Below are 14,883 nucleotides of genomic sequence, written 5' to 3' on the forward strand. Positions count from 1 at the left end.
GAAGAATCTCTTTTACTAGGATTATTTTTTTGTCTGTCATCATCAGTACAATTATTTACATTTGTACAGTTGTAGCAAATGTTTCAATTTACTTTTAACACATTGGCTGATGCATCATCACCCTGCACATGCTAAACGTCTATCTAAATAGGCCTATGTTACAATTTAAAAGTAAATTCACATTGTTCTTCAGGGGGCGTCTTCCCCTATTGTTATTGTGTTCACTTGTCCTCAATATTTTTTAAATTATAGTTTCGGACGGTACTTGATTCTGATTGGGTGGGGAAACAAACTTTTGTGTATTTGGACTTTTAATGTTTGGGTGGGGAAACAAACTTTTGTGTATTTGGACTTTTAACGTTGTTTTACCGTCCTAAATGGATATTTATCTATCTAAACGTTTCCCTTGACTTCATTTCCGTCTCCCCAGTATGTTTGTTGTTTTTCTCGATTGGTCGTTGGGTGGCGCGTTGCTCTCGGTTGCTCTGTGTGCGCAGAGCGTTTCGAGTGTTCGGGAAAGTGTCATCGGCACGCACAGCTCAACTCTTTACAGACCGACAAACTTTCACTGCCGGTACGAGCGCTTCACCGCTGCTGCCTCTCGGAACTCCATATCCCGACGCGAGTGAGCGAGACCCGCGACAGTCTGCTATGAGAAAATGTCCGTGAATGATGTATACGTGTTCCGGCCGTTCAAACTCATCGCTCTTCTCTGCGTGTTTCTCGCACTTTGCCTGGACATTGTCGCGCTGCTGAGCCCCGCGTGGGTGACGGCGGATGGATACGCGCTGTCGCTATGGGAGTCATGCAGGGAGATCGACACCGACTGGACCTGCATCTCCACCCTCAAGTCTGGTCAGTGCCCTTACCAATGTTTTCAAGGAGACAAATGCATGCTGTTATAAATGAATATGGGGATTGTAGCCATTATAACTAGTTATTAGCTATAACTATACGATTGTGTTGTTGGTGTGTTCAAGCTGTAAACACGATTTTACGCCCAAGAGTCCGTAGACAAACAAAAAATAAATAAATAAACAAACTTCGAATGTACCAATTATTGATTGATTGTTGGCAATTGACGTCACACATCGCATTTTATTATAGCCATGATTTGCTTTGTTTGTCTGCACCTGAACACTTAACCATAGAGATGGTTAAAATTAGCGGAAAAAATTGAAGCTGAGAAAACATCAAAGCCCAAGTCTCCAAATGTGTCCAAAACAAGCCCATATGGTGATGATCTGCCGTTTCACTTGAACATAACAACACTGTCACAATTTGATATGAGAAATGTGCGGAATTTACGGTGGTGCACGTCACAGATGACTTGATCAAACAATGGGTCATTGCTAGTCGACTCAGTTTGTCTATTATTTTAAACACCTGGCGGCAGTAGGCTAGATCATTTGCTTTTTTATTATCTTGAGCCCAAAATCAACTCCTAATCGAGCTCAACAATAATCTGGAAAAGACAGATGTTCAGGCATCTCTTACACCCTTCTGTTGCTCTTCATGTTGATGAGCAATTCTTCACCATCTGGGAGGTTTCGCGTCGACTCTCGTGGGCTTTGTGATGGGGTGGGCGTGTTCCTCACCATTGTTGTCTAGCTGGCAGGAATGTCTTTGTTTTCATGCTTTTTGGGGGGACGTTTTTTGTAAACCAAATACAGCATGATGTGCTAGCGTTCAATGCATTAGTCCATTGAAGTATAAAAAGGAATGCGATTTTCTGATCATTCCCCCTAGTGTGGTTTCAAAACTATGACCTTTTTGGTCACCGTGATTTTTCCAAGACATGTTCCTGTATCAACATATTTTGTTGATCCTGGAACAACATTCCTGTATGAAACTTTAGTCATAACCATATCCCTACCCCGTTATCCCTAAAATCAAAGGGGAAATGATTGGTGAATAACACTGATGTAGAAGCACCTAACCCTGGTTGTAAGCCTAAACCTGACATAAACTTTAAACTTGTCCCTCAAATCTGATTGGTTGATTGGAATGTTGTTCCCGGATCAATAAAGTTGTTGATCCAGGAACATGTTGTAGTTTGGTAACACAAAAGGAGAAATTTTGATCTCTTTTCCATGTATTTACAATGAATAGAATACAAGAACACCACAAACGTGTTTATTTGGACTTTTGTGGTATATTTTAAGTCTTTCGAAGACCAGACCATTATTTACTGAAGACCTTTACATTCTCCTTAGCAAGTTAATGAGAAAAGTAGTGTATGTGATTCGTGAAGGAAGTGTTCTTTTGAGTTCAATCCATTGTATCATTTTGTCCAGTTCATAAACCCGGTCTGAATAACTCATTCAGAAATCAGACTAATCTGGATCCAGTTCCTCGACTTAATAGTGGCTCACTGGAAGGGGATATAATCAGTTGGATAACAATGCAAATTTCAGTCTGTTCCTCACACAAAGCTATTGAATGTCTTTAGGAAACTTTGCAGGAATATAATGCATGAGTCATAGACCACTTTTATACTTTTATGGTGCTGCTGCATCCTTAGTAATGTTCCCCATTCACTGTAATTGCAATGACATTGCACACAGTCTTCAGAATTTGAAACTGCTCATTGAAGAACAAAGTCATACAGATTTGGAATGACATCAGGATGCGTAAATGTCAGAATTTTCTTATTTCAGACCACTCACGTCACATCCAGGGTTCTAAATTAACACCCGCCAACCCGCCAAATGCGGGTTAAAATATTTTTTGGAGGGTGTTAATAAAAACTTACTAGCCAGTTTGGCCGGTGATCCATAAGGCTCTGTTCTCGGTCATTTATCCCTCTGGCAGTACTTCCTACATTTCCCATGAACACTGTGCCGTAATACTACGTGATGACGTTTCATACGCCTATTGGCTGCGCGCAGTTTGCAGTGAAGCATGCGCGAGAAATGATCATGGAAACGAACGGAGCGTCCGCCACCAGAAAACACAGGGAAGATGAAGAACGAGCCAGAGCAGGGAGCAGACTGAAAGAGGAGGGAGCTAGTAAAGTAGCTAAAGTAAAAAGTTAAGATTAAACTAAATGCAGCGGTGGTTGGGACAGACTTCTGGGTTTAAATGTAAATGTCGTTTAACGAGAGATACGTTATTTTTTTAAGTTTAAGGTTTTTGTCATTATTTCTGAACAAGCTTATACATAGGCAATATACACAACTAGCCTATATATCTTAAGGTTTTATTTTAGTTGAAAACATTAAACAATGTGTGTAAAAAAAAATATAAACAACAAAAGCATTTAAGCTCAAGCAGCGCAAACGGGGAAAAAACGCACAAAAAAACACAGAACGTACATACTCGAGTCAGCATATGATTATCGTGTTTATATTGTTTCACGTTCATGTTGACAAAAACAATAATATCCACATGCTCGAGTGAGAAAACGCGCTGCGCTGACACAGACGTTGCAGAGACGCGTGTGTGTGCAAAGTGAAGTAACAGCACTTTGCGTTTTCTGTATCCCCCAACGAAACTTAAAGGAAGTGGTTAATGCAGTGATGGACACAGTCTTCCTCAGTCGACTGCTGTTTCTTTGGATTTCATGTTATTTCTCATTGTGGTGGTGTCGGTGATATTATGATAACTCAGTTTAATTAATAAATAATTGATTAAACGTAATTCCATTTTGTAATAGGCTATCATTTGATAATCAAGTAATTCCAAACTTCGCGAGGCAGACAATGACATTATGTGATCAAATACAATCCACTTGTTAAATGCTCCACCCAGTGCATTTAATTATAACTGCGAAAAAATAAATAAAGAAAACAGTAAAATTCTAATAGTATTTTATTTTTTGAATAATAATTACAGATCGAAAATTCGAATATTCGTGCACATCCCTAATAGATAGATAGATAGATAGATAGATAGATAGATCCCAAACTTGAAATGAAATGTTTGCACTTTCTGTGTTGTATTGTACTTTTATATGTGTTTTTCATGCCAACAATGTTAATAAAATGCTCAAATGCATTCAGTAGCACTCATAATTTCACTTATTTTCACCGTAAAAAATTTGGCTAGTGGAAATCCTAAATGGCTGGTAACTTTAGAAAGTTACCAGCCACATTGGCTGGTGATCAAAAAAGTTAATTTAGAACCCTGGTCACATCGAGTGTCAATTTGCAGTGAACCAGATCTTAAATTGAATTCCATTCCAGACCACATCTGTGTTGAGAATACATTTGCAAGCCATATAGAAAAAAGCTTTAAGACACAGGGTTTTCTGTGCCGCTGTGCTGCAGTCTGGTCCCTGGCATGTCTTGAAACAGTTCTTTGGTGCATTCCCTCTCTCATGTTCTCTGTCTGGCTCTCTTGTTGTCCTTCTGGCATACACTGCTGGGAAAGATGGCAATCTCTGAAGAATCCCAGGGCAGTTTCTGATGATAATAAGCCTACAGCAGGCTCCTCACAGGGAATGGAGTGTGGAAGAGAACCCAGATGCTTTCTGTGGGATTATGGCTGCTATATTGATGTATAGTCCGTATTTCTCTCTGTCTTCATCATCTTTTATCATTAGCCTATCTCTCTGTACAGATCTGTCCTAAAGGGGAAGCCTGAGGGTACACTCTTAAACTTAGACTGGAAGGGGTTGTTGCGTGCTTTGTGGGACAGAGATAAGAGGATTTCTTGCGAGAGAGACACACACACACAGAGTTGATGCTTTTGTATTGTTTGTAACATCAAACCCGTTTGCAACCCATTTTAGTTTTGCAATTTGTGATTGAAACTTTATATTTGAAGGGTGAATAAAATGAATGCAGACACGATTTTAATGTTGGATTGTGAAATGTAACCATCACACACCAGAATAGAGCCAGACTAAGCCACATAAGTGCCGATTTGCTTGAACAATGCAATGACTAAATGGCTTATGTGGCTTTTGATGAACTGAATTGTGCCTAATTCAAGGATACACACCTGTTTCTTACTTTGTCTCCGTTGTGATTCATTCATGTAGGTCAGTTCATGTTCTCTTTTAACTTAGTGTGGTGACCCCTACCACTCAAACCCATGGGCACATTCACGAAACAGAATGCTCTGGAAAAAATAGAACAGAAATAGAACAGATGGGCAGTGGACTCCAAAAGCCTGAGACCACTACAAATGCTTGTAGTCTTGTAGACAATGACTTAAATACATCTCTTTTATGATAAGCATGTTTTAATGACTTGACTGTCAGGATAATATTTTTTTTTTTAAATGAAAACTTAAAAAGTAGTTTAGCATATCCTCATAAAAACATTTGAACTGTTTCACTGCTTATTCATTTTTTAAAAACTTACACCAACTAGGGTTTGGAATCTAAAATCGGAATTGTTAAAACTCAGACGATAACCAACCCTACCACCAACGTTTGTATGCTAAATCAGTCATGTCATACAAACAAAATCATGTGGTTTTATCATTCTAAGCCAATCAAATACCTTATAGGAAATTAACAGCATGGTAAAAAAAAAAGGTGTGTGTGAGAACGGTAAAATAGGAAAAATTATGCATGTAATTTCAAAGTGAAGGCTTAGAATAGTTAAAATCACTCTTTTTTTTCCTTCTTGGACAACCAACCAATCACAGTCTTCAAAAGATTGTGTCATACATAGCAACGGGGTCAACCCCGCCTCCTCACTAAGATGAAAGTTTTTGTCTTTTCCTTACTCAGAGTTGCTCTCAGATTGGTCCTGAATCGCTCTTAAGCTAAGACTCCTACGTAAAAGTTTTAAAGCTAAATTAAGAGTTTTCTGAGAGGATTCTTAGAATCTTTATGAATACGGGCCCTAATTTTTAGTCTCAGATTTTTGAAACCCTCTGTATGTGATTTAATTCTGAAGTGTGTGATTTTTCTAAATTAATATGAGCTCATGCAGGGGTAAGTGAAAGGCAATCCTGCATTATATTCTTATTATATTCTAACAATCTCGAGGATTTGATTGGGGTACGACTTGCTCTGAGTCTTTGCGAACAGGATTAGGTTTAGTCACAGTGCGGTTTAGTTCTGGATCAGACTCTGTGGACTGAACTTAATCTGTGTTCTGGAAACTGTAACCAACTAACACAGTCTAATAATAATCAAATTATGATATTCCAAATCAGACAGCTGGTATATCAGTCCTTAACAGATAGCCTATAATTGATAGTCCAGTTTCTGAAAATGTCTAACTACATAGTAAGGTTTTATAGTAATAGTTACACCCCATTCTGTCATCATTCACTTGCCTTTGTCAACTTCAATTAGACTTTCTCTCTTCCATAAAACAGATGACCAGATATGAATATGCTATTTGAGCTCTACAGTGACCTATTGATTTTTCCCCACTAAGTAATAGATCAGTATATCAATTAGGGCTGGGTATCGTAACAAAATGTTCGGTACCGATACCGATACCGATACCTTGACTTCGATACCGGTTCCTGAACGATACTTTTTTCGATACCAATTTTATGTAACCAGGTTTAACAATATAACATTACCTAATTTTTTTTTCAGTTTGTTGACTTTTTTACACTCATATTTTGAGTATGTAAAAAAGCACCAATGCTAAAGTTTTCTATGTTTCCTAATCATTTAACAACATGTATTCTTTACTTCAATGAGCTCATTGTTTCTGCTTTAACTTAATGCATTAATTAACGATGAAACTGAATGAAAATTAATTGAAATGCATTACACTGTCACCTCTGATAACAGATCACTCTAAATTGTAATTTAGACATGCATTTTCTGTAAAGCTGCTTTGAAACGATATGTATTGTGAAAAATGCTATACAAATAAATGTGAATTAAATTAAATATAGGCTACTGGGGGGCGGGATAAATACCTGCACGTGAAGCTTGCAGCAAAGCACTGGCAAAAGTAGCCTAATGATTATGGATGTGGAAACAATAGCAAGGAGATATTTTAATTGTTTATTAATGAACAAGTGTTAACTAATGGTGTGTTCACACCGAACGCGAATTTAATTATTTGTGCGAGTAGATTACATACATAGTCAATGCAAAGACGCGAATAGACGCATCATTCGCGCCGGGCGTTGCGAATGACGCGAATTGGGTGACGCGTTTGCCGCGAACGTCTTCCGCGCAAGTTGAAAAATTTGAACTCGAGCTGAAGATTCAAGCGTCGAACTAGACGCGATAGACGCGTATTTGACGCTCTATTCGCGTTCGATGTGAACACCATTACTCTCAAGTGTATTTTGTGCGCTTCAGTGCCTAGATTTACCGTGTTGCCGGTCTTGGCAGCAATGATCTTGTCGAAAATATTGCATCGCGTGCATCTGGCATCGAGTCTGGCACATGACATAGGTACACTTTGGATAATTTCCACATATTTTCTATCTATCTGGGTTGGGACGCACGCTTACACACACACACTGCAGCCTCACGTGCGACGAGCCGCGTCTCTGGGCAGCCGCGTAATCTAGTGTTTTTCCGCCACAGCCAATCATGCTGCATGCTTATTGTTTCACTGACGTTGACGAGATTAACCACTTAGGTACCGAAATGTGGTACCGAAAAACAAGACATGTTTCGATACTCGGTAGTATCGAGGCAATTCGGTCGGTACCTAAAAAGTACCGAACTCGGTACCCAGCCCTAATATCAATAACACAAAGTCATTAAAACAAACATGATCACATAATGCTTAAAATATCTGAAATTGTTTTGTAGAAAAGTGCATCATGAACGTTCTTCAAAATATCTGTTTTCATATTCCACTTAAGAAAAACATATGGTTTGGAATCATATGGTGGTTTGTAAATAATTTTTGGGTGGAACTATTTCCTTAATTTATTGTTACTAATTCTGCATCAAACTCGCACTCAACTGAAGAGACTCCAAAGCCAGACAGCTGATTTTTCAGTACCTACTGAATATAAATGATAAATTACTTTATATAAAGATCTAATAAAGACCAAAGTAAAGTTTTGTTGTAAGGTTGTTCTGTTCCTTGTCCACAGGCAGTAAGAAGAGCTGGGTGGAGCTCATGTAGAAGAAGGCATTTCAAAACTCTTTTAACTTGCTTTCACTCTGGTTCTTTTCCATTTTACATGGTGTTTTTAGAGAACAGGGCTCAATGCATAATCAATGACATAGATACCCTGGGAAAACCCTTGTGTCTTTTCTGTCTCACACACTCATGCTGATGATTGGCTGTTGTGACTGATGGTGCTTGTGTTACGGGTTATATTGAGCTCATTGCTCTTTTTTGGTACAGCTCATTAAAAAAACAACACCCAGGAGGACACAAATGAATAAAGTGCTTAGAGGTATCAGAGAGAGTGTGTGTGTGTTTGAGGTAAAGTGTATGTAGGTGCATGTGTTTGTGTGTGAGTGAGACGCGCACAATCCTTGAACCCCTGGGAGATCATTGTAAAAGGATCAAATTAAGGGCTAATTTACTCTGAGTGTCTTTCTTGTCTTATTTGGGGCAAGAGAAGTGGGATTAGACTTGAGAGGAATTATGAAAAAAAACGATTGAATAGAATGTGTGTGAGAGAGAACTGTGGCATAAGCTTTATGCCTAGTGTGATGAAACATTTCACTACTGTATTATGGCAAATCAGAAATCCAGCATTCTCACAGTAACTGTCCAGCACACTAAAAACAACATGTGCCTATAACAGCAGAAAGCAGTCTGTTGCATGTATTATGTTCAGTAAAAAAATAATAATAAAAAAACCCCGCTTTGTTTTGTTTGTAAATTTCAACCTGCTTTGTATTGTTACAATGTCAGTACAGTGGTATATCTAAATGGCCTTAGTTTACTTTTTCTTTGTTATCTAGACCGAGAAATTCCAGTTTATTTGTCAGCAAAAGTCCACCGGATGATGCAAAATGCGACTGCTTTAGGGATTTCGTGAAAACGCATAGGCTAGTTATCTAGTTTAAAGGGTAACTAAACCCCTGGTCAGATCCTGACTCCACCCACTGGCAATATTTGAAAAATGCTGGAAAAGTGGGCGGAGCCCAGCGGAGATAGAGGGGATCATCATCATCATCATCATCATCAAAACTTTATTAAGGACACACATGGTCCAATCACACACAGTAACAGACAAGAAAAAAAAAACACAAAAAAAAAAACACAAACAACAACAACAAAAAAAAACAAAAAAAACAACAACACAATATCACATGTTTACATATAGGCTAAAACGCCAATGGTTCCACATACCAGAGGAGAACCTGACTGAACTTAGGGTCGGGTTTGTCAATGTTGAAATTATGCTGTTTGCAGAGTCTAACAACCTACACATACATCTGTACATGAGATTGCGCAGAACAGCAGAACAGGTGGGCACGCCAACACTGACAAACAATTGACTTGCACTACTCCATCGCGGCACCCCAAGCAACAGCCTCATTCCGTCATTATATGCTACATTGAGTTTCTGCATGCTGCTCTTTCTGTAGCGCCGCCACAAATGGGCAGTATACATCGGGGTGCAATATGCTCTAAAAAGTGCAATCTTTACAGATCCAGAGCACATACAAAATTTGCGAATCAACGTATTCGCCTGTGCATATATCATACGACACTGTCTATAAATATCCCTATCATCAGACAGGTCCTCAGTTATATAGTGTCCCAAATATTTAGCCTCATCGCATACCATAAGGTCAATACCAGACAGAGAAAATACAGGAAATAATAGTTTCCTGTCCTCCCTACTCCTGACAATCATAACATTACTCTTCTTTGCATTGTATTTAATGTCAAAATCTGAGCCATATTGAGAACAGACCCTCAGTAACTGTTGAAGCCCAGCACTATATGGACAGAAGATAACCAAATCATCTGCGTACATTAAGTGGTTGATGATAGTATTACCAGCCATACAACCAGTTCCACAGCTGTTTAGCAATTTTGATAACTCATCCATATAAACATTAAAAAGAAAGGGGGACAGAATGCTTCCCTGTCTGACTCCATTGCATACATTGAATGGAGCAGACACAAAGTTACCCCATTTCACATGCATTGACTGATGAGCATACCAAAAAGCCAGAATTCTCACCAGAGATTTGGGAACTCCTCTGTTGAGTAACTTATAAAATAATTGTTCATGATTTACACGATCAAAAGCTTTAGAGGCATCAATAAAAGACATAAAAATTGTAGAATTATGCCTTTTATATAAATCTAGAATCTCCTTTAATGCAAAAATACACATATCTGTGCCATGTTTAGGTTTAAAACCAAACTGGTTGTCAATGGTCAGGACAAACTGTTCCAACTTGAGCAGTAAGGTCCTCTCCAAGACCTTGGATATAATACTGGCTAGTGCTATAGGCCTGTAGTTATCCATGCTATTTATTTTGCCAGCTTTGTCTTTAATAATAGGCACTAAGATCACCGATAAAATAGACTCAGGTAAAATACCATGAACTAAAAACCCTGTAAAACACATTGCCAGAAGAGGACAAAGTTTTCTACTCGCAAATTTTAGATGTTCAGCAGATATCTTATCCATACCACATGCCTTGGTATCTTTTAACATCATAACTGCATCATAGACTTCTTGAGAGGAAACAGTCACATCTTCATTTTTGTCAATGATGCCTACAGCAAGCGGATTACTTTTAACACAGTTGAACAGCTCATAATAATGTTTTTGCCACACCTGAGTAATTTCCTCTTGGCCACTTATACCATCAATATTCGTTGGCAAATATGTTTTACAATTATTTATTCTTCTGATTTCTTTCCAGAAATCATTTGGATTCTTTTTCTGCAGTTTCCTCGCAAGTGAGTCCGACCTCATTGTGTTCTCATTCCTCTTTATAAAACGTAGGGCATATTTAAAACGTGCATTTGCTTGTTTCTTATATTCAAATAAGGGACCATGTTTATGTCTACCTGACTCAGCCCAAGCGTTAAAAGCCCTTCTAGCCTCCGCATGAAACTCTTCAACATATTCATTCCAACCTGGCTTGGCTTTATACATCTTGGTCTTGTATAGAGGCCTGCTTGACACCAGAAGGGACTCCACAATATTATCATACAAGGAAAACAACTCAATACCATGTTGTTGGTTCTTACAGTTAATATCACAACACGCAACCGCATCTTTTGGTAAGTCAATATTACTTAACAACACATCAGACTGACCACAATATACTTCAAGATCCTCCTCTGACAGTTTAGACCAGTCTATTTTCCCAACACTTATATCGTTATTCACGGACAAAAGAGTAGGTAAATTGCCCTGATTTATAGCTAAAGAAAAGGGCACATGATCAGTAGTGGCAAATTCATAATTAATCCTCATAGTCTCTATAGAATCATGTGTCCCGGATGAACGGATACTCTATCCTGATCGTTTTCAATACTCACAATTCCAACTCCTGACTCGCTACAGTGGTTTTGACGAAACAAGATGGCTTTTATACTGCCATGGACATGGTAGCTCGTACCAAGGGCGTGGTAAGCTGAAACCTGCTTAGGTCAGCTCTCACCGCTACCGTCACGAACTACCGCAAACATCCAATAGGAAAATTCAACTGCAGTAGCCACCGTTCAACCTGAAGAGGGCAGCACTCAGACGTTTTCACACCATATATTGTAGAATTAAAACACTTATACCAAAAATGTCAAAAAAGTTACTCGAATCAATGAACAGCACTAATAAAGCCCCAGTCTTACAGATCATTAATTAAAAAAAGTTGGTTTAGTTACCCTTTAAAATGGAAACTACAAACACAAGGGTTTTTCAGATTTTCCAGTGCAGTGTTGTCTTCATGTTTCCTATACTTTGCTGCCATTGGCCTCTGCCTACAACGCGGTGGATCCTTCACTAGAAAACCAGTCGACACCATTGTGAGTGTGACTAAAAGTTTGATAAGTAGGATTTCCTACTCCTTCAAGGTATATGCTTATCCAATAGGAGCAGACTGGGAGTGGCCTTGGGCGGCAACATACCCAGTGCATTATGGGTGTTGAAGTGTTCATACCTATTTTGCCAAAGGAAAGACAACACATCCTTTTCTCCGTTTTCTCTAGTCAGATTGTAACGATAAAAAAAAAAAAACACCTTTCTATCGCATAAGCAGCCAAGTTTTATTGAAAATGCTGTTTTTCCAGCAAATAATTGCCTGTTTAATAAGTAATAATACCAATTGCTCATTAATCCAATTTAATCACAAACATTAATATTTGCAGAGATTATGACAGAGCAAGTAAGGTAGGATCTGGAGCTACTTTACCAGTTCACATGTGCGTGGAAGCAGACAATATAAGTGCAAAAACGGGAATATGTTTTCTGATTTGATGATCGTTTCATCTTGATCATTAACCTTTTAACCAATTAGTGTGACGTCTTGAGTGGAGCTTGTCAGCCGTTGATAACTTTCTTTGTATAAGTAACTCAGTATGGAGATGTTTTCTTCATGCATTGTGTCTGTTGTATGCCCTGAAGAAGGCCCTCAAGCCGAAATGCGTTGGCAATTTTTAGAATTTATTATGACAGACCAAAGCTTTAAGTAGACATTACAAAGAGGGACTTTAGAATTCAGCATATTGTTTTATTTGCATATCACTAATCTACAGTACACAGCACTGCATTTTGCACACAGGATGCATTCTTATATTCTGTCTGCAATGCATTTTAATTGCTTTCTTGCTAGTCTATATGCAGACATCTTTGGCATGTGAGTTTAAAAGGCATGTTAAAAACGTGACCTCTGCGTTCTGTTCTAATTCCATTTCACTAGCGAACTCATGAGACTGTCATGGATAGTTTATAGCCTTATGACTGAAGGTTCCAGGGCACCTACCCTCCTCTTATTGCCCCATACATAGATTTTGTGAGTAAAAAAGAATGCAAAAGAGATCTTATACCTTATGATTGTAATCTCAAAACTAGGGCTGGGCGATATGGAGCAAAAAATATATCTCGATATATTTTGCTAAATCTCGATATTCGATATATATCTCGATATCTTTACAGGAAAATGGATGTGAATACAACTCAAAATATAGGCCTACAATCAATAGAAAATTAATTTTCCATAACAGAATGTAACCAAATGAGAAAAATGAAACACAGGGCCTGAATTTCGTCATCATTATCACGTGATTCATATACAGAAACTGAATAAAGTAATCAAATGGAAAATAACACTGAGTAGTATTTTAGTCCTGAATAAATTAAATACATAGGTTATTAATCCTGCTTCCTTTAACTTAAAGCTATCTTTTGTTGTATTGACAACAAAATGAATGACACACATATGGCTGCCGTCACTTTAAGAGCTAGTGCACGGATCCTGTGTTCATTATACTGGCATGCGTTTTATGCTTATTAAAGACAAAACCGACTATGTTTAGAGTATACTCACGACGACCGAAATTGACAATTGTGCGTGTTAAAGCAATATAATCCGCGAAAAATAACTTTTGTTACTGGCCAGCTGTTCTTAAGGCGGATTTTCTATGAATGTGCGCATAGAAAATAATCTCTCAGAGAGCGCGCGAGCACTGATTAGTTTAAAATCGCTTGAATGTTTAAACGGGTAAGACTTAAAAAGACGTGCAAATGGTAAACTTCAGTCACGATGCACTGCTGGCCCGATTGTGCGAGTGAATATCCATCATGTCCCGACTCCTAAACGCGAGTGTGTATGATCGCCGCAGCTCTTGATGCTTGCCTTGCACAACACATTATGAGAGACGAGAAAGAAGCGGCACCGCTGAACACTCACGCTGTTTGTGAAATTGCGTCTGGCAGATAGTTCTTAAAAGAATGATTTGATTTTATAATCTGTGTGGATTACGATTGCGGGAATTTCCCGCATTATAAATGGGAGACCTGCGGGAATGATTAGAATTATGCGCAATACCCGCGCCGAAATTCGAGCCCTGGAATAGTTTAAAACAAGACGTTTGTAGTAGCCTTCTGATTACTGGAGTCCATTAATCGAACTTCCATGCCTCTTATATAGTAATTATATATTGTAGTATGTAGGCTACCAATTTACTAATGCAATTAATGCTCACACTCGGTTTCTCTCGTGCTCTGTCGCTCGCGCGCAGACACACTCGGAGTTCTGTAGCCTCCGGGCTGGTTGCGGATGAGACAATTGTTGAATGAGACAACACGCGAGGTGAGGGGGAACAAAAGCAAGGAGGCGGGGGCGAGCACAGCACAGAGAAGGCAAACAAGCAAAGTGGCGAAATCAGGATTAAATATAAACAATATATCGATATATACGATATGTCAAAATCCATATCGTGTTTAAAAAATATCTCGATATATTTTAAATATCGAGATATCGCCCACCCCTACTCAAAACCTGAATTTCAACTTTATTTTACAATTGTAAATTAAGTGGTTAATTAAAATCTATGTAGGTCTGCAGTGCCTTAAATGTGAAGAAAAAAAAAAATCCAAACAATACACACATTTACACAAATATGGTCACAATTACAAAAAATGAATCTAACTGCATCACTAACAAAATGCGTTCAGAAGCCACATTTGTGCAGAGGAAGTGCCTTGGACAAATAACATTTATCATTTTGTCAGTGCAGTTACTGGCACACATTCAATGCACCGTTTGTCTATCATTATCAGTTTTACTTTCGCAGTACTTTTTCTTTGGTTGTCAGGTTACTACAGGGCTCACTTCTCCAGGCCCCTGGCAGTCATCGGCCCCGGGGCATTGGCCCCATTAATCCAGCCAAAATGCATTTTTGGTACTATGTATGGCAAAATGTAACAACATAGCAGCTTGGCATTAATTTTAAATGTGCGGTCACTGGTATTTGTTGCATTTATCGTGGTTTTACAGTGCTACAATCAATTGAACTCTCACTTTAAATTGACTTTAAATAGGATCTGTAGGCTTTAGTG

The 14,883-nt window shown here is 38.5% G+C and overlaps 1 protein-coding gene across 1 annotated transcript in view; it reads left to right on the forward strand.

Annotated features, from left to right (window-relative positions):
- Positions 1 to 501: 501 nt before the first annotated feature.
- Positions 502 to 14,883, forward strand: part of LOC130082487 (transmembrane protein 47-like) — a 38,372-nt gene continuing 23,990 nt past the window's right edge. Inside the window, exon 1 of the mRNA XM_056247339.1 lies at positions 502 to 855. Within this exon, the coding sequence (XP_056103314.1) occupies positions 660 to 855 (196 nt within the window). The 5' untranslated portion in view covers positions 502 to 659. The remainder of the gene's footprint in view (positions 856 to 14,883) is intronic.

This window comes from Rhinichthys klamathensis, unplaced genomic scaffold (assembly GCF_029890125.1).
Source record: "Rhinichthys klamathensis goyatoka isolate OS25496 unplaced genomic scaffold, OSU_Roscu_1.1 h1tg000046l_1, whole genome shotgun sequence".
NCBI classification, from domain to species: domain Eukaryota; kingdom Metazoa; phylum Chordata; class Actinopteri; order Cypriniformes; family Leuciscidae; genus Rhinichthys; species Rhinichthys klamathensis.